The sequence below is a fragment of the Pieris napi genome, chromosome 11 (genome assembly GCF_905475465.1).
Source record: "Pieris napi chromosome 11, ilPieNapi1.2, whole genome shotgun sequence".
Lineage (NCBI taxonomy): Eukaryota > Metazoa > Arthropoda > Insecta > Lepidoptera > Pieridae > Pieris > Pieris napi.
In genome coordinates this window covers 6,038,144-6,057,572 of record NC_062244.1, presented here as the reverse complement: position 1 = coordinate 6,057,572, position 19,429 = coordinate 6,038,144, and the positions used below count along the sequence as shown (strand labels likewise).

At 33.2% G+C, this 19,429-nt stretch overlaps 4 protein-coding genes across 4 annotated transcripts; 1 reads left to right on the top strand and 3 right to left on the bottom strand.

Moving 5' to 3' along the window:
* Positions 1–5,102: 5,102 nt before the first annotated feature.
* Positions 5,103–5,741, bottom strand: LOC125054074. Its single transcript, XM_047655750.1, has one exon. It carries the CDS (start codon positions 5,739–5,741, stop codon positions 5,103–5,105), a length of 639 nt encoding a protein of 212 aa, XP_047511706.1.
* Positions 5,742–7,873: 2,132 nt separating this feature from the next.
* LOC125054050 (knob-associated histidine-rich protein-like) lies at positions 7,874–8,890 on the bottom strand. Its single transcript, XM_047655719.1, has one exon. It carries the CDS (start codon positions 8,869–8,871, stop codon positions 7,933–7,935), a length of 939 nt encoding a protein of 312 aa, XP_047511675.1. The 5' UTR covers positions 8,872–8,890; the 3' UTR covers positions 7,874–7,932.
* A 5,977-nt stretch (positions 8,891–14,867) lies between these two features.
* On the top strand, positions 14,868–15,955 carry LOC125053936. The gene has a single exon (XM_047655567.1). The coding sequence runs from the start codon at positions 14,882–14,884 to the stop codon at positions 15,791–15,793; it is 912 nt and encodes a 303-aa protein (XP_047511523.1). The 5' UTR covers positions 14,868–14,881; the 3' UTR covers positions 15,794–15,955.
* A 778-nt stretch (positions 15,956–16,733) lies between these two features.
* Positions 16,734–18,092, bottom strand: LOC125054073 (protein dopey homolog PFC0245c-like). Its single transcript, XM_047655749.1, has one exon. The coding sequence runs from the start codon at positions 18,090–18,092 to the stop codon at positions 16,734–16,736; it is 1,359 nt and encodes a 452-aa protein (XP_047511705.1).
* Between the last annotated feature and the right edge of the window lie 1,337 nt (positions 18,093–19,429).

Sequence of the window (19,429 nt, the reverse complement as noted above, 5' to 3'; positions counted from 1 at the left end):
TTTATTTAATTTTTTACCGACGATCACCATTAGAATCATCTAGACCATTGACAAACTCTATGGTCTCTTTGATGTTGTCATTTAGTTCTTTAAATATTATCTATAATTAATTGAACACAATTCGATGTTATAATATTTAAAAATTAAAATATTAGTTCACGTTTTTATTTTTTTTATTCGTTGTACCAAGGTACCAATGGATGATTATAGTCATTTGTTAAATAAGGCCACGCTCTAATAATAATTGATGAGCATGATATTTAACATGATATCCGGCTCATGATTAGTTAAATCATCCATACCTACATAGCATGTTGTTAAAGGAGGTTGCTGTATTCTAAAAGAGTGATTTGCAGTGTTCTCTCCAGACATTTACCGCAGCATACGCATACGAGCAGCATTTGGATGTCTTGGGTTTGAACTGGTATTAATCTCACTTTGTCATGAAGGACCTATGTTTGTAATTTGTCGGCATGCTGTTTCAACTTTTCGTTAGATGTTTATTACACTCTTTGGCACGCGTCTTGTATGGCTGCATTTATTGGTTTTTGTTCTATTGTAGTTGCATGACTGGCCTTCAGAGCTCTTCTGCTAGTGACCAGGTTTCTGGTATCATCCAATACTGCCGCCAAACGGACTAATTGAAGGTTGAAAATTGAATCCTGAAACAGCTTCCATGATATTTTAGGGATGTTTGCTTGAGGTTGACTCGTTCAGAATTACTTGGTCGATGTTAAAATAAAACTCCCTAATTACTTGTAGAGAAGAGGTGAAGATGGAATAGTGAATGAATGAATGATTTTATTTACAAAACTGTGTACAATTATACTTAAAAATTATCCTACACTTACAACTAATATTGACATGTGGTGCCAAGATGCGGAGCGTTGATTGGTTGCGCAGGTACCAGAGTAGGCGATAAAAATGCGGCGCGGCAAAAAGTTGGCCTTTTTCTGCACGCAGCCGCCGAAGCGTACGAACGTGTTCATCTCAGAACACTTCGGTATCGTAGCCTTACGATAACGCTAAAACTGTCCTTTTCAGGACAAATTATCGTATCACGACTAAACGTCTAACAACTGTCCTTTTCAGGACATATTATTCTTGTTTCACGACGAAAACGTTTGACAACTGCCCTTGTCAGGGCAACTTACCGTGTCTTACGACACGATGAAACTGTTCTTTTCAGAACACACGACCGTAACTATTCTGATATGTTCTTGTCAGAACACATCACTGTTTCAATACGACACGTTAATCAATCACCTACAATATAAAGGGTATTTCAACAAGAAGTTTGTTTTTCAATTGTGGCAACACCGAGAACGTGATAGTTTTGACATTTAGTTTTTGGCGGTATTCGTAGCAGGTGCTTTGGCAATTATTACAATGAATTCAATTTCGCTCGAAAATCGCATTAAAATAATTCAAATCCACTATAAAAATGGTGGTTCTGTTAAAGTTACATTTCGTAAAATTCGTGATATTTTCGGCCAGCATAATCGTCCTTCTGAGACCGCTGTTAAGAATTTGGTCGCGAAATTTGAGTCGACAGGCTCGGTACAAAATGTGCCAACACCAACACGTGTTCGACCGGGTCGTTCAACAGAAAACATCGCCGCCGTGAGCCACAGTGTTGAAGAAGATCAAAATTTGTCAATTTCACGACGTTCTCAACAATTGGGGTTATCCAAAAGCACAACATGGCGAATTTTGCGAAAGGATTTGGCTTTGAAGCCTTACAAGATTCAACTGGTGCAGGAATTAAAGCTGATCGACCATTCAAATCGCCGCAGATTCGCTCAGTTCATTCAGGAACAACCTGCTGGTTTTTCTGAAAAAATCATTTTTTCAGACGAAGCCCATTTTCATTTGTCAGGGTACGTCAACAAGCAAAATTGTCGCATTTGGGCTTCTGAAAATCCTAAAGCAATTATTGAGAAGGCTTTGCATACTCAACGTGTTACTGTGTGGTGCACTATGTGGTCTGGAGGCGTGATTGGGCCGTTTTTTTTCGAAGATGAGGCTGGAAATGCGGTAACAGTCAATGGATCACGGTATCGCGAGATGTTAACCACTAAATTTTGGCCTATTATTGATGACATGGATATCACTGAAATGTGGTTTCAACAGGACGGTGCCACATGTCACACAGCCAATGAAACGATCAATTTATTGCAAACCAAATTTCCCGAGCGCATAATTTCGCGAAATTCAGCTGTTAAGTGGCCAACCAGATCGTGTGATTTAACACCACTGGATTATTTTTTGTGGGGCTATGTTAAAGACAGAGTCTATACGGAGCCAATCGAATCGATTGCAGCCTTAAAACTCAAAATCCGTGATGTCATTAACGAAATAGACCCTCCATTTTGCCAAAAAGTGATTAAAAATTTTGATGAAAGAATCAACATCTGTCAGCGTGGTCGTGGTGGACATTTGCCAGATATCATTTTTCATTCATAATTGCCAAACTTTTCTCTTTGTAATACAATAAAAATTTTATTCATTTTCCTCTAAATTCTTTGTTTTATTTTGTTTTAGAAAACAAAGTTCTTGTTGAAAAACCCTTTATTTCTTTGTTCTGTGTCCATTTAGAATCAGAATCTTTATTCCTAATCTCCAAGAGCGGTTTTTCGTGCTTGCTTCAAATCATTGCTCAAAGGGTATTCTGGTCCATTATCTGTAGTAGGCACGGAAGCAGATAATGCTAAAACCACCTATGATTTTTTGCATTCGGTCTTGGAAGTTTGAGTCTCAGATTGATAATTAGAAGATCGTGATCTGTCTTACAGTTGGCTCCAGGCATCGAATGTAACAGGGCTTCTCCACCTTGTTCATATTAATATGTAGTCAATCTAGTTACGGAAACTAATATCCGGTGATGTCAACGTGTATAAACGCCTAGTATGGTATTTAGATGTAGTGTCCATAATTATTGCCAGCAGCAACCTCTTTCTATTATTTCCAATACCAAGGTCGTCCTTTGCGTCTATTTTGCGAATGCCATCGTCTGATGCAGTTCTCCCACCCAACTTCGTCATTAAAATCGCTTAAGACAATTAAAAGTTCTCTGTTACGAATTTTAGATGTATAATTTTCAGTTGTTTATAGAAAATTATTGTAATACAAGATAGAAAAATGAAGAAAAATTAATGTTTGTACTTTAAGTTATATTTAGATCTTGAAATTGACATCGGTATTATTGATTTACTAAAGATAAATAAGATCAGAACTGAATAATATATATTTAAACAAATCATTTCACATGTCGACTGTTTATGTAGAGACATACGGCGAAGGCGCTACTGACGTAGGCGCAAAATCGACACACAAGTTACTATGGGGACGCATACTAACTCCGTAAAAAATTACAAACGCTGATATCGTTTAATGCTATCTACAAAAATATTAAATCAAGAAAATTAAATTCACACTCAATTGTTTATGTTGTAAAGATATGAAGTAAGTTTTAATAAAACCTCAAATTATTGAATCTTGAATTTTTCCTTAGATTAAATAATATGGTGGGGTGGATTTTAGCTTATCAGAGACGCCATCCCAATATAGCTATAATTTTTAGTAGATTTGTTTTTCATTGCATGTCTATTATTTTATCATGAAACTCGTGAAACCTATAGAAACGAATGTATAGAATCTTTTTAACATTGCATTTACGATTGCATAACAATTGATTTGCCTTTCAAGGGATAGGAAGGTACCTTGATATTGGTATTTAACTATACTACAGAAATATATCACCTTTATAGTGTATTGTCAAAATTTTACTTAGTTATAGGTTTAATTTCGTTTATTTACATCGTATTTTAGTACATTGGAAGTGGTAGATTTTAATATGAAAGGAAGTATTTCATACTCTTATTATTTTGTTATAGATAGTCCAGGCAGTATAATATAACATCACGCTATGACTATATTATCTCGGGTGAAACTAATAAGTACTGCTATTTTAGCGTTTTATTCAATTATAGTATTTTGAGTTGGTGTAGTCAAAATTCATCGGCTTGTTGTCTCGTCTCGACTGAAACTCCCATGGGCAAATCTCCTGTAAAATGACCCTAAATTCTGGAAATAAGATTTAAGATATAAATTGGTTATTTTTGTTTGTGTTTTTTATAATTCAATATTTTTAAGTATATTACGAAAATTTAAATGAAATAAAGATCTAATTCAATGCTCCGGGACGCAAGTACCCAAAATCTTTTTGTAAGATTGTGATACGAATTGCTTGTATATTTTTGTATTTTATGAATGTTTTGTACCATACCTTTATTTTATTGAATTTGTTTTTTTTTCACAATTGTGTATTATATACTTTGACACTTTTACTGTCTAAATTGCTTTTATAACTTACCTGTATCAAATCTACAGTTGTGTTTATCTACATCACACTGATTCTTAAAGGAGACAACTTTGCCAGTATTAAAATTGCAGGCGCAAACAGCCTCTGTTTGGGTTTCAGGGCCGCAATTTATTAAGGAGCAACTATAAGCTTTCTGAGCACCTGGAACTTCATTGTTTATTGGTGGAGGTACCATTAAACCAAAGTTCTGGACACTTGAAGTATACGGATCTGATTCATAGCTTAAATAGAAGGGATCCATGTCGTCTAATGGAATTTGTCTCCTTACTTTGTTAGCGGAATCAATGTTCTTATGGAAATATTTATACGGCGAAGCTTCAATGAAAGCAGCGAAAATAAACGCTAAAAAAAGAAATTTTATAAATAATACTTTAAATTACAACATAAATTCTGTACAATCTTTAAAACCTGACAATGAAGGCAAATAGCAAAACTTTACTTACCAGTGTAAATACATAACTTTATAGCTCCCATAATGGATGCCCCTTCTAATGTGTACAAGCCACTATATAGGACTAACTGCAACAGTGTTACTTATTTGTAATAAATGCATGTTGTACGGGTATCATAAATTATTACGGAAATCAAGTTTGCAAATCAATGAAATGCGTCAGACGTAATTTATTGTTTTATTTATTCCTACAAGTATAACAAACTGTGAACTACTAATTGGTTTTATCGATGTGCTATAAGGTTACTATGTGAATAAGGTTATTAGTTATTTATCACTGTCAAAATAATTGTCAAATTTCTTCTCATAAGCACTAAAATCTTTCTCAGCTTTTCCTTTATCTGAAAGTCCTTGTTTTTCAAAGATGCCCGTTTTCCGAACGCGATGGAAACGTCCTTTATCAAAACCATTGCCTTTTGCTACGTCGTAGCCGAAACCTTTTGCGCCAACTTTATCTATTGCACCACTAACTTCGTCGTCTTCATAGAATTCTTTATCCTTCTTATATTCATCCTTATGTTGAACTCTATGAAAACCTCTTGTTTTGGATCCCTTTTTGTAAGTTCTATTCTCTTTACCTGTAATGCCCACGGCCTTAGCTGCGGCGCCTTCAGTAAGACTGTAAGTTTCGCTATCATCGTATGAACCATCATCTTTCAATCCAAGGCTTTTAAAAAACTTTTTTAAATCCTCAATATTGTAGTTTATTTTTGATCCTTTGTTCGATGATTTCTTTTTAGCGTTATTATTACTTTGTTCATCTTCAAGATAGTTCAAATAGTCTTCTAGATCTTTCGAGTCGTATTTCAAATTAGATATGTCCGTAAAATCATCGGAATCGGCATTCAAGGGCGTAGCTTTAACCCAATAGTAGATCAATGTCAACACGACTATTTTCTTTTGCATTTTGCTTTTTGCGATACCTTTCGCAATTGAAATGGCTTGCGACACTGACATACATGTCCATTGTTTAGTTTATATAGCTATTTAGTGGTCAAGGGTGTTTTTTTAAGATGTTCAGATTGGCGTTATGGTCTATTGATTGGTTAATCAATATGTCCAATTGCGTATCGATTGGTTCTAACCAAGGATTTGGTTAAGAATCGGAATCTTAAAGAAATAACCTAAGATACTTTATCCTCGTATTACGTACCTACTCCAGATGTGCTTATGTTTTTGCGGAGTTTGTAATTTCTCTAACCAGTGCCCAGGACTCAGACCTCAGGGCTGAGGGGGGCCGGAAATCCGACAATTGAGTGTTTCGAACATTCGTAGTATTTTACATTTTATTTGTGTTTTCAGTCTGTTTAAGTTATTTGTTTCTTTATCATTATGTTAGAGCATTTCAAAGTTAATAAAGAAATTTAAAGGTAGGAACACCATTTCGAGATGACATCGACGGTCAAAATATTCATAATTTACTTTCTCTACATTCCAAAAGATCTACAGCATAGTTTAAGACTTTTTACTTCCTAATAAAACAAACTATAATGATTAATAGATATAATTACAAACATTTTATACCTAAATATTATAATTACATCTCTCAAATATTACTTACTATATAATACTTGCTATACAATAATATTTATTTGGCCAATCAGTAGTCAAATCAATTAGTAGATATTATTATTATTCAATACCTTTCTGTGAAAATACTATATGCCATAATGGCATTATAAGTGGGTGCATTAACCTATAACTAAAACATTAGGCACACCCCTTTATATGTTTTTCCTAGATGTCTCGGAACTAAACGAAGAACGTTCATTTTTAAGCGTCCTCTATCCAATGTGGCATCGGGCATTCATTTATTAAATATCACACAGATAAACCCTTTTACAAATTATTAACCTACATAGTAACAATAATAATAATTAAAAATGGATAAATTAGTTTTTACAGACAACTACGTGATCAGCCTTCTGTGCCTTATATTGTTTTTCATAACCTATAAATTACTTCAAATAATTTAAAAATATATAAAATCTATTTTAATTAAGATTACCAGTTAACTTTCAATATTTGTAAATTAATTGAACGTTCTAGTTAATTCAATCAATTCACCTTGTTCGAGACGGCATTGTTTCTTTATAACCATAAACAAATTAATAGAAATCGAAATAATAAATCAAGGTTGTGAGGAAGTAATCACAAATTTTTCGTAGACCACCAACAAAATAAGGTTTAACTTGTTTTTTTTAGAGGGGTAAACGGCAGGAGGCTTACCTGACGTTAAGGGATACCAGTATTTTATGAATTGGGATGGTCTGGTTTTAAAGGACCAAATGGTAGTGGACAGCGTGGATGTTGGAATTGAGCCCACACATTTGTAAAGACCACGGCGAGTGTTGAACGGGCCCCGGCACGCGGGGTGCTTATGTTAGTTTGTTCCGTCAGCTCCGAGATCAATATATAACTGACTAATATGGAAGTTATAATATAAATAAATAATAATAAATATATAAATAAATGTAATAACAATATTAACATATTTTTTTCATTCTGCAACTTTAATTGCAAAACTTTTTTAAAGGCTGGCAACACACTTGCAAGCCTTCTGGCAATGTGAGTGTCCATGGGCGGCGCTGTCACTTAACATCAGATGGGCCTCCTGCCCGTTTGCCTATTACATAAAAAAAACTTATCAGTATATTTTATTCATAGATGAATTTAACTACGAGTTGACCTATAACCAATCTATTGAGATCTTATTATAATGTGAAAATATTTAAGTGACAATTCATGAAAACTTATTGTAGAAGAAACTTCCGTGAGACTTTTTTGTAACGTCTAAAAAAGCCTTCTTAGTATATTATAGAGACTAGAGATATTATATTTGTAGAGATAATTTTTAACAGAGATTTTAAAACGTTGAATAATTTTTATACAGCAGTGATAAATTCATTTCTTTTTTCAAACAAATGAGGCGATGGCATAGGCAACTGAAGTTAGTAGACTACTCAACTCCTCTTAAAATGTTATAAAAAACTAAGAAAATACACCACAATTCATATCAACTTCTTTATTCCTTTTAAAAATTAAAAAATCACAGCATCATTAGTATCAAACATAACAAATTTTAATTAACTAGTATTTATTCATCATCTTCGTGATCAACGTCTTCATATTCATACTCTTTTTCGTGACTATTACCGCCTTTTTTCCCGAAATCCTCGCTATGGTTGTAGTGACTCTCTTCACCTTCCTTGCTTTCGTGAGCTGATTCACCATCATCTACATGTCCTTTGTTATGGTAACCAGATTTACCAAAATCTCCTTTTTCATAACCTGAAGATCCCTTTCCACCCTCCGCATGACCACCATCTTCTTCGCTGTAATGTTTCTTCTCGGAACCATGTTTGTTGTAATGGCCGCTATTGTCAGCTACATCGTAGAAGTCATGATCTTTCTTGAACTCATCCTTGTTGAATACTTTATGGTATCCAGTTATGTCCTCACCCTTGCTGTGGTATTTCTTGTGTCCGTGATCTCCACCCTTATAGTTTTTACCTGACTTGTGATGTTTTCCATAAGCATCGGCTTCGTCGTGATGGGCGCCTTTTTCTCCACTTGCTTCGCTATGATGTCCTTCATTGTGAGCTTCTCCATAGCTACCAGCTTGTCCCTTTGCAAAGTGCCCTTTAGAATGGTAGCCCTTACTTCCCTTTTCACCGTGAGCTTTATGGTGTTTCTCTTCATAGTCGCTACCGCCAGCTCCTTCATGGCTAAGCCCAATTAGACCATCTTCTTGTGATTCATCAGAATCCTCCTCAGCATCCTCGATAACAATGGGTTTAGCTGCAAGGTACGGTAGCGGGAGGGGAGCTAAATCGTAAGCCTCCAGGGCTTTTACTGGAGCAAGAGGTGCTTGCAACTGTGGAAGGAATTGGGGCTGCGCGAAATGTCCTAATTGTAGCAGACTGGCTGGGCCGTTATTGTCGTTTCTGTAGACATAACTTGAAGCCGCAGGAACGCCGATTTGTATGGCTGTCGCAATGGATGCCACAAGTAAAATTGCAAGTGGTAGCTTCATGTTGAGATGTGTATCGTTCCACAACCTGTGCTGTAATAATTTCATAACGCGATTGCTCAATATTTATATCTTAAGCAATCACTGAATAGTTCAATATGAAAAGACCATGAGTGCCGTTCGTATAGCCATGTAACAGTTTATTGACGCGAGGTTAGAGGTGACAAAGAAATGATAAAAAAATGTTGCCATTGTTTCGGTGGTCGATTTAAAAGTGTATTAGGTATGATAATATATATTATAATGTACGGTATTACATTTGGGTTTTCACGTGGTTTTCAATTATTACAATTATATAGAGAACTTTTATTATTGTGTTGTGTATTGCATATTCAAACGGTAATCTATACACGTACATGGTTATGTAGTATGCCGTTTTATCCTGGCTAGGTGTTAGCGTCTCTAAACCCTAAGATCGTGAGATCGATTTCGATTTTCTATGTATGTGAGGTAACTAAAACCCAGAAAGCGACGATGTGTGTGGCATATAAGTCTGTTTACTGGCCCAAACAGTTTGGTATTTATCTTGGAATTTAAACAAATATATAGATCTTAGACCAAGAACAACTAGGGCTTTAGAGCCACAGGTTATTTCTTACAAGTACTCGTAACATATTTATATATATTATAAAATAATAAACGGCTCAAATTTCAACTTTCCTGCAACTTTGATTTTGGGCTCTCGAACTCTTGGGCTGTAGGGTCCAAGTGCACCAGCACTAACTAAAGATTTAGGTTTCCGCCTGGTAGATAGTACTTGGTACCAGAGCTGGTGCTTTCCTCGCTCAACGAATAAATCGCAATCGCAATACAGCGAGGAAATTGTGCCCGCATTAAAGGTACACTGTCACAGAGACCAACTTTTTAAATTTGTTTTAGTTTTTTATTTTTAATTATTATTACTATGTAGGTTAAGAATATTGTAAATACTGTATATTTCTATGTCGGAAATAAATCTTTGTTTACCACACCTACTCAATATACAAATATACCTTCAACTTGCACCCGCTAAACAGCTGTAACGTCTGCTGCATGCCATAGCCCAATTGTCTTTCCTTCTAAGACCTGTCGGTAGGTATATGTCCAATAACTTAGAAACAAAACATTTTATATAATGAGATGTGAAGAAATTTATATCTATTACGACTAAACAACGTATGCCGCACTATTGATGGTTGTTACATAAGATCAAAATAAGTAAGTTTAAAATAGTAAAACCCTAATATTATAATGACCAGATTTAATTAGATACCTATTTGCTACCTAAATATTTATATTAATATCTATTTAATTTCGTAAAGTATTTCATTTAATAAGTGTCGTCAATTTATCTAGGTACTCATTAAAATTGTATACGAACTTTATCTCCTTATTCATAAAAACTAGATCAGTCATCAGATTAGAGACTAGATACTATTGTCTTTATCTCTCACTCATCTATCTCTGTTTTTATTGCAGTGTATGCGCACTATCTGACTAACTAATTATTTATGAATAAGAGATTGCGTATACATGGACATGGGTAAATATGTAATTTAAAAAAAAGCTTACTAGGTACTTAACGTTTTTTACCCTTTTAGGGTAACACGGTCAAACAGCCAAACATTATTTTATTAATTTAATAAACATTGGGTATATCATAATAATTCATTAATAGATATATGATGCACACAAACGGGCAGGAGGCTGATGATGTTAAGCTGCCGCCGCCGATAGACTCTCACATTGCCAGAACGCTCGAAAGTGCCTGGCCGGCCTTTTAAGAATTGGTACGCTCTTTTCTTGAAGGACCCTAAGTTGAAATGGTTCGAAAACTTCAGTCGACAGCTTACTTACTAAAATATTAATAATAAGTGCTAAAATATAATTAACTGATGTATTTATGTAGTTAAAAATATAGAAATCTCCACCATTTTCAACACACAGGCTTAAATAAAGAAACTAGGTCTCTTTTTCGTATTTTTTAATAACTGTAGGAATTTAAAGTCACACATCCACAGCGGAGTTTCATATTTAAAATCAGTTACAATAATAATAAATTAAAATGAAACTTTCAAATTATGAAAGAAAATCGTAGTGTAAGTCTAAGGTTATATTGTCAACATTTACATACATATTTACAAAACTACGAAAAATAACAACAATACAGTAATTAGTCCTAGATTATTGGTCGGCTTTGTAGTCATATCTTTTGCTAGTAGCAAGTCCGCTTTTGGTTCCATAGTCTGCGTAGGAGTTTGTGGTACTTTCTTCATTTGATGAGGTGCTATCATTTTCATCTGAATCTTTTTCATCTGCTCTATTTGATGTTTGTTCGTATCCATTACCGCTTGGTGTTCCTCTGTGATGCTTATACTCGTCTCCATAGAAGCGGTTTTCTTTTTTGTTATCTTCTTCATTGTTTTTGTAACGAAATGCAACATTCTGGGGTACTTTATATTCATTTTTATATCCCTCGTCCTTATACCCCTTACCATAACCATAAGGGTCTTCTCGTGTCAAGTAGTAACTTTCATATTTTTTAGTATCGTAATCATTGAAACCTTTTGGATCGTAATCATGATTGACATCAAACCCGAATTCTTTATTATTGTATTCTTTAAAACTGCCCAAGTTCTTCAAATAATCATCAAAATTAGTGGCGTAATCATCAATTATTTTTTTATACTCATCATCAGCTATTCCGTCAACATCTGTGTTTTCTTTGACGGGAATGATTTTATCCAGTTTTGTTGGTTCATTTTGTTTTTCAAATGAGCCAATGTCTTTTGAAGAACCAGCGAATTCTTGGGGCTTATAAAGTTTTGATAACTGTTCCATGACTTCACTCTGCCCCAATTTGGTAACGACCGCTTCTCCATTGGTCCCTCTTTTATAAATGAAGCCAGTGGCAGCCGGTTGCAGGTCAGACCCTGAAGTTCTAACCATAACTGTCCTTTCTACGGTCTCCTGCATTTTCATGCACGATCCATAAGCAATAACCAATAATAGAACAATGCGACGTACCATGTTAGTGGTTTCTTGCAGAAATGATAGTAAAGGTCACAACAAATATTTATATAGCAAGAAAATGGACATTGACATCTTGCGCTAATAATTGGGCAATGGACTTCTGTGTCAATGTTACTGAAAAGCATATTATTCGTTCAGTGCATGTCTGCACGTTTACCCGTTAGAAACTATTAATAAGTAACTGGTTGGTTTCTCGGTGGTAGCTCAGTTGGTTACGCAAATAGTAAATAATAGTTTGATAAAACTGTCCTTGCAGAGTAAAAGCAAAACTAAAACGAATACAATATGGAACATTATTCTAGCTTAGATTAGAATTAGAAAACAATATCAATTAAAACATTTCGATTTAGTTATAATTATTTTATAAAAGAGTTTGGAACAATTTAAAACATGTATACATAGATTATCATTACACTTATTTAATAAGTAATATTATATTTATCCATAATACTTCAAGTTTCTTCAAGGTCCTGTGTGTGGGTGAAAATACATAGTTTAAAATCCGAGATGTACTTACCTATCAAGAGCTGCATTCCGAAGTCACCTGTCACGCTCCAGTTATATTAATTATGATATCTTCGGAGCGTATCAGATTATTTTATTATAGAAACATATTATTTTCCCGTTTGCTAAAATTATTTTTACTACTAGATATACTTAATATTACATCGTTTTTAAACACAAAACCTAATATGTTCCTTGCGGTTTCATCTGCGTTAAATTTTTACACTTAATATAAATATGCGTGCATAGTATGTGAACAACATTTTGTTTCGAAGTTATTTCAAAACTCTTAATATCTCCTAAGATATTCATTTTAATCTATTGATGTCTATAATATTATTGTTCAAAATTAAACACTTTTGATGATTAGCATATTTATTTGGATATGGGTTAATATCATGTTTATAAAAAAAACTAATAATGCTTTAAATTGATTACCTTAAAAGATAGACATATGCTATCTCGTAAGAGCATCTATCACAACGGTTGTTACTTTTAATCTTTAAGAGGATTTTTAGCCCATTTTTGCAAAATTTATTATTGATGTTCCGCTACGCTATTTGTAATAATATATCATACGTTACTCGCTAATAATAATGTGTCTTTATAATGGTAAAATATTTTTAAATCGGTTCATTGATTTTAGATTTCATTACATCCAAAAAATTTATCAGTTAATAATTAAATTAAGTTAAGAATTATTTCGGTACATAGGCATTTATTTAAATAAACTCGCTTATTAACATATCTTTTATTTAGAATAATACAAGATATTAATACAATAAAATACTTTATGCAATTTCAAACTGAAGAAATTTTGATCCCCTAAAAATAAAATATCAAGGCACATTTGCATTAACATTTCCCGTATTATTTGAGAAGATCTATATTAAGTTCGAATCTAAATTTTTCCGATTTAATTTAATGTTTGATATTTTTCTTGCTTTTCTTTTTCGCTCCCTATCTAAAGTTACATCTTTCACGAGCGTTTTAGATTCAACCATATTATTATGAACAGACTTATCTACGGAACCTGTATAAAAATCACGATGGTCAAGATTTTCTAAACCCCTGTAGAACAAGGCATATGGTCTTCCACTCAAACTTTCTTCATACTTTCCAATACGTGCGGGGATGTGCTTAGAATCAAGAAATTTCACTCGATTGTCTCTACTGAACGGCTGATTAATTGTGGGTTTCATATATTCTTCATTGATTGTTGATTGCGTGTCTCTTTTTTGATTATCCTGCTTTTGTTCATAGCGTTCTAAAGCTTTTTGAGTCATATCATCTAAAATCGTTGTCATTGCTTGAACATTATATTTCTTATCACTTTGTTTATACGTCATGTCTCTGTTGGGTTTGGGTAACGGTTTCTCACCGAACTTTTGAATTGGCAGTTGAGTTTTTTTAACAGGTGGTTGGTTAAACTCGTATTGTAGCTTTGGAACAGTTTTGAAGTTAGCTTTATGTTTATTTTGCTTTAATCTGTATTCGAAATAACTTTTTTGATTCATAGGTTTATCCTCATGAGGTTTTTGAACTTCTTTAATGTTAGAATCAGGAGCCATTCTGAATTTCGAGTTCTGTTGATTGACGTCACTGTCTCTAGATTTTTTTGTCTGATCAATTTCAACAAATCTTAAGTCTTTATTTATAACTTCTGGTTGTTTGACTTGCCTTGTATCATCTTCAGTAGGCTTGGGGGCGTTTACGTTATTAGTGTCAATCACTGGATCAAACATTTTTGGCGATAATTTACCTATGCTAAATAAAGAGTTAATAGCTTCTTCATTCGCCAGCTTCATATATTTTTGATTGGTATTACCGACGAAAAATTTTTTTGGTCCGTTAAGCCGTGTCTTAGTATAAGCAGCGGATCCACTTAAAGAAGCGACGTATCCCAAATCTGGATTTTCGTAATAGACATAGTTCATTGGTGACGAAGAAATACATTGAAAATACAAGAACACTAAGAGAGTTCCAAAATAGATCTCCATCGCGATATGATGATAAACTAACGTACAGTATACGATTCAACGATTTTATATGACATTTCCTGTATTTATTTATAGAGTGAAGATTTATAAACAAGCAAACAAAAACACAATGCAATATTATGCTATTGCGAGTCATAAATATTTGTTTCTTTATTTCATTCACTCCATAACATAAATTTCGCATTCCGCGTTAGTGTGTTACAATAACGTAAAGACAAAAAAATAATATAAAACTATACTTCGTGCACAAAATGATGACAATGATTCAATTGATAATTAATTTTACAAAAGATGACTTTTGTAAAATTAATTATTATTTGAACCACTGAACGATTTTGTGAATTTCCGATTAATCTTTGTTGCCAAAATAAAGTATATTAATCACTACATATTTTCACGCATACATTGTTTAACTTTGTAATACAATAACTAAAAACATGCGATGTTTACTTTATGCGTGATACAATATCTGAACGCTAGTTGAGCACCAGTTCACAATGAAGATACGAGTATTGTACTTAACGGTTGCGAATATTTTAATAACTATGAGTTATGCTAAGCTTAATTTTAAAACGACCGATAAGTCCTGCGATAGAAAGACTGATGTAAAACCTGACGTTGTTGCTAAAGATCATAATGGTGCTCATTACAACTATTTTAATACCAAACGAACTATTAGAGCCGTTGATGATAAAAAGCCAATTAAAAACGTAACAAATAATAATAAAAGCAGTAAAGACAAGGTATTGGTAAAAAAACCTATTCCTAAATTCCATGAAATAAGCAGCGATGAAGATTATCAATCAAAATACAAGTGGATGGAGAAACAAGAGTCCGCTGAACACGAAGATGAAGATTTTAATATCAATGACTATGATTTTGATATAAATCATGACGAATTTGTTAGTGGAAGAAAGCCTCTAGAACCAAGAATTAAAAATAATTATAAACGCCCGAGAATGAACAAGGCTAAAAGTAACCCAAAAGCAGATACCGCACCAAAACCGAAATTACCACGATCGTTGATACAACGAAAAGTTACTTTTCCAAAGAAACCAATAGCGGTAAAAGTAATCCGGAATGCAGCTGAGAAAATGAGAGAAGAAGACTATGATCAAGAGTTTTCTACGAGTACTCAGGTATTGGAAGAAACAACGCATGGAAGAGATGATAGTGATGAAAGTGATGAAGTCGATGACAGCAAGGAGTTCCTTAGTCCTAGTTACGTCAGAACTGTAAGGTCACCGTGGAACTTAGGCAGCTTTGTGGAGAAGCTCGGTGAGAGAACTTCAAATATGATGACGAAATTACTAAGCCACCTTCCAATATTTCCACAAATTCCTTATGCAAAAAAGGATGAAGTAGTAACATTGGACGAACCGGTGAAAAACCCGCTTAGGGGCCGATAGAATTTCACGCTTTCAATCGAAGAAATTACAAAGGGAATTGGGAAACGCACATTATTATTTCATGGCGACAAACGTAATGCACTTTCTATCCATACATTTTTATATAAATTACAGATTAAGTACATTTATTTATATTAAAACACATTTTATATCAACAATTTTATTGTATCGAGTTTCGTTACAAAAGTGAAAATAAATGTTTAAATGATTGAAGTCCTTTATTTTCGTACGTTTTATTAAGCTAAGAGAAAATTTAATTTAATCGAGTAAATTTTAATCGATTTTCAGCGACGTCTCAGCGATTTATATAATATCGGTGTAGCGCTAAAAGAAGATAATCTCTGCGGAAAGAGTGCCGTCTTGGGCTATAGTCGCTGCAGTGCTAAATTACTTTTTTTGTTATGTTCTGAACACTGCTACGTCATTATAGTTCTTTATACTGACTATGAAAAACTTAAAGTATATCTTTAATTTATGTAAATAAATTAAATCACATGTTGGCTACATAATATAATAATTATGTTACTTCGCATAACAACTTTACGTCGTTTTACTATAACTTTTTTCGCTAAGGCAAAATGCTTCTGGCTATTTAGGCTAGTATGACCTACTGTCTCGATATGATCGGTCCAGTCAGTATCCTCGTAGTAGTGACTACAACTTCTCGACTTCGATAAAAGTAGGCCTAAATGTGTAAATATACAAATATATTTATTATCTTCATCGTTCGTACGCAAGGATCAAAAATATTTTTCGTAAAATCTATTCTTTTTAAATCTTTTTGCAAATAGTACCTAAAAGTTACGCTGAAAACGAATTAAATTTATTATTATGCATAAATTCGACTCACTGTCTGATTTATAGAAGGATTCAAAATGTTTACAATAACATTTATTATATTAAAACAGTTTAGCTTAGCTTAAAACAACTTAATTAAATATTACAAGTGGTCATAGTAATCGGCATTATTTTTCCAAGCATTACTTTTTGCGACTTGTTTAAATTTCTGTAGGCCGAGATTTTGTCCATTTCTACCGTCAGAAATACTTTCACTGTGTCTAGATTTTGCAAAAGCCTTGTTTCCTACTTTGTTAATATCATTTGCTTCGTCCCCTAACACTGCTGAAGCCCGTGATGCGAGTATTGCTTCTGATCCGCCATTATTTAATTTAGATCCCCCACTTTCAGTCATAACAGTTCTATTGTTTGAATTATCGTAAAATTCATTATCTTCCTGATATTCATCTTTGTGGTATACTCTTCTAAAACCTTTCTTTTTTTCTCCTTTATCTATCGTTTTATTTATGTTAAGATCAACATTTTTCTTGTGGTCTTCTGATCCAAATTTATTAACAAAAGAGTCGATAAAATCTTTAAAACCCCGATAGTTTTGACCGTCATAATTATATGCCGTTTTATCACTTTCATTTATTGCATCTTTTGTAGATTTATCATTTTCATCCCCGATTTTGTTGTATTCTTCTCCTATTTCCGCTAATTTGTCTTCATCGTTATACTTAACTTTATCTCTAATTGAATTATAGTCATATGGCATTTTATGGGTATCGTAGGTTTTTAAGCGCCTGAAACGTTTATTGCTTCCATGAATATCTTTGTAGGGAGCTGTATCGAATTCCTTATTGTAATTTAGTCCTTTAAATATAAGTGGGTCTTCCTCATTAGTTCTATCAAAATAATCTTCAAGTATATGTGAAAAGAAGGCTTGATTTCCATACATTGGATTTATATCTTCCTTTTCCCGTTCTTTTTCGTGAATATCATCTTCATGATCTTCGTGAACGGGTATAACCCTTTCAATTATGTCATTAACATAACGTTTATCTTTTGCTTTTTCGTTTTCGGGATCATAATTTAAATTATACTCATACCGGTTTCGGTACGAATATGGCCAACCGTCATACATATTTGTATCCGTTCTTAAGTCATCATCATCAACATGATAGTCGGAGTCCCTATTAAATCTTTTGTTTTCTTCATAAGACAAATTTGGCTTTTGTGTTAAAATATCACTGTTGATGTTGCATTTCACTCTTGCTTTTTCGTATCCAATATCGTTATCGTAGTAAATTTTACTTGAGTCAATGTTTCTTTTAAAGTTATCACAATTTGTTAAATAATCTGATGTTTGGAATTTACTTCTTGGTAAAATTGCACTATAATCATTGGGATTAAACACTGATACCACACGGGGCTCGGAGTTGGAACGCCTATAATAATATCCTGTGTGGAGTGGGTAAGGCCTCGAATGCCTTGCCGTAAAAACTTGATGTCCGTACATTACTGAATTAGCAGCAACAAAATAAAGTAAAATGAGTGCCCGTCGCATCGCTGGCTACATGAGTTGTGCTTTCTGAGACTGTCAATAGATACTGGCATTATTTTGTACAAGAAAGTATTTATTGTTTACGGCCACGGATATTGTTCTGAGAAACAATAGGAATTATCAATGGAACAAAATAGTTGAGACATATCCTAACAATATTTTGTAACTTTTTAGACTATTGAAATGCCTTGTTGCAATATAAAGAATGTGGGTTTAAAATTTGTGTGATACCTTACATTAATATTCTTTGGAAGTTACACTGGAGTTTTCTTCTAAGCCAATGTGCCGATTTTAATGACTTTATTTGTAAAGAATTTGCAACAAAAACTAAATCAACCATACTTTTATGAATCCTAAAATTATAATTTGATAATAAAAAAAACTTGATATTAACTGCAAAAATAATAGTTGTGTTTATTTTAAGGTAAGGTGAAAAAAATGTATACACAATATTAGTCACAAAAATAATGTTTCTATAATTTTTGTACAGATACAGCACAAAGTCATAAGACATCACAACTTTAGATTAGACATAGAAAAAAAAATACTTGTATCGTTGGAAATACAACCAATAGTTCTAAAAGCATGTGGACGGTAGTGGTTAAATAGCTAGAAGTGAATTCTTGACTAAAGCCTGATTTTTCCTGGGAATCGAATCCAGTGTATTAAAACAACCAATGAGTTAAAACAGATCACGTATACAGATACAAATTTTTCAAAGTAAAAATCTTATTAAAAACTGCAGTAATAAGTACTTTTGGTATAATTTGGAATTATTTTCAATACAACAGTATTCACTAACATTCGAAAATACCTTTAGAAATGTAATTTCAAAGATTTGGAAAATTCACTACAATGTTTTAAAAGATAAAAATGGTGCACATAATAAATAAAAAGAACACGAGTCTATACAGACCCATAGACAATATTATTTTAGTCTACACTATTTTATTCATAGACAATTTATTGCTTAAAAATATACGCGGAGGTTTTGATCATTATCTATAAGCAGACTAGAAATTGACCACACCAAGCATTCAACACATTTGGTAAAATAATTAAACAAATTATTTTACTTTTGACTTAGCAAGAAATACTTGAGCTAATGCAACATTTTATATTTAATAGCCGATTTCTGACCGAAAACTAACTTCTGTTGACGGGCTTGTTCCCCATTAATATTATATATGAAATGTTAATATATTACATAAGAGTTGAATAATACTGACATACTATCAATATTGAAACATTCTGAATTTAATATAACATACTCTTATATTGACCTTTTAACA

Coding starts and splice junctions, on each gene's coding strand:
- LOC125054074 (XM_047655750.1), bottom strand. CDS start 5,741: ATGCAAAAGAAAATAGTCGTGTTGACATTGATCTACTATTGGGTTAAA.
- LOC125054050 (XM_047655719.1), bottom strand. CDS start 8,871: ATGAAGCTACCACTTGCAATTTTACTTGTGGCATCCATTGCGACAGCC.
- LOC125053936 (XM_047655567.1), top strand. CDS start 14,882: ATGAAGATACGAGTATTGTACTTAACGGTTGCGAATATTTTAATAACT.
- LOC125054073 (XM_047655749.1), bottom strand. CDS start 18,092: ATGTACGGACATCAAGTTTTTACGGCAAGGCATTCGAGGCCTTACCCA.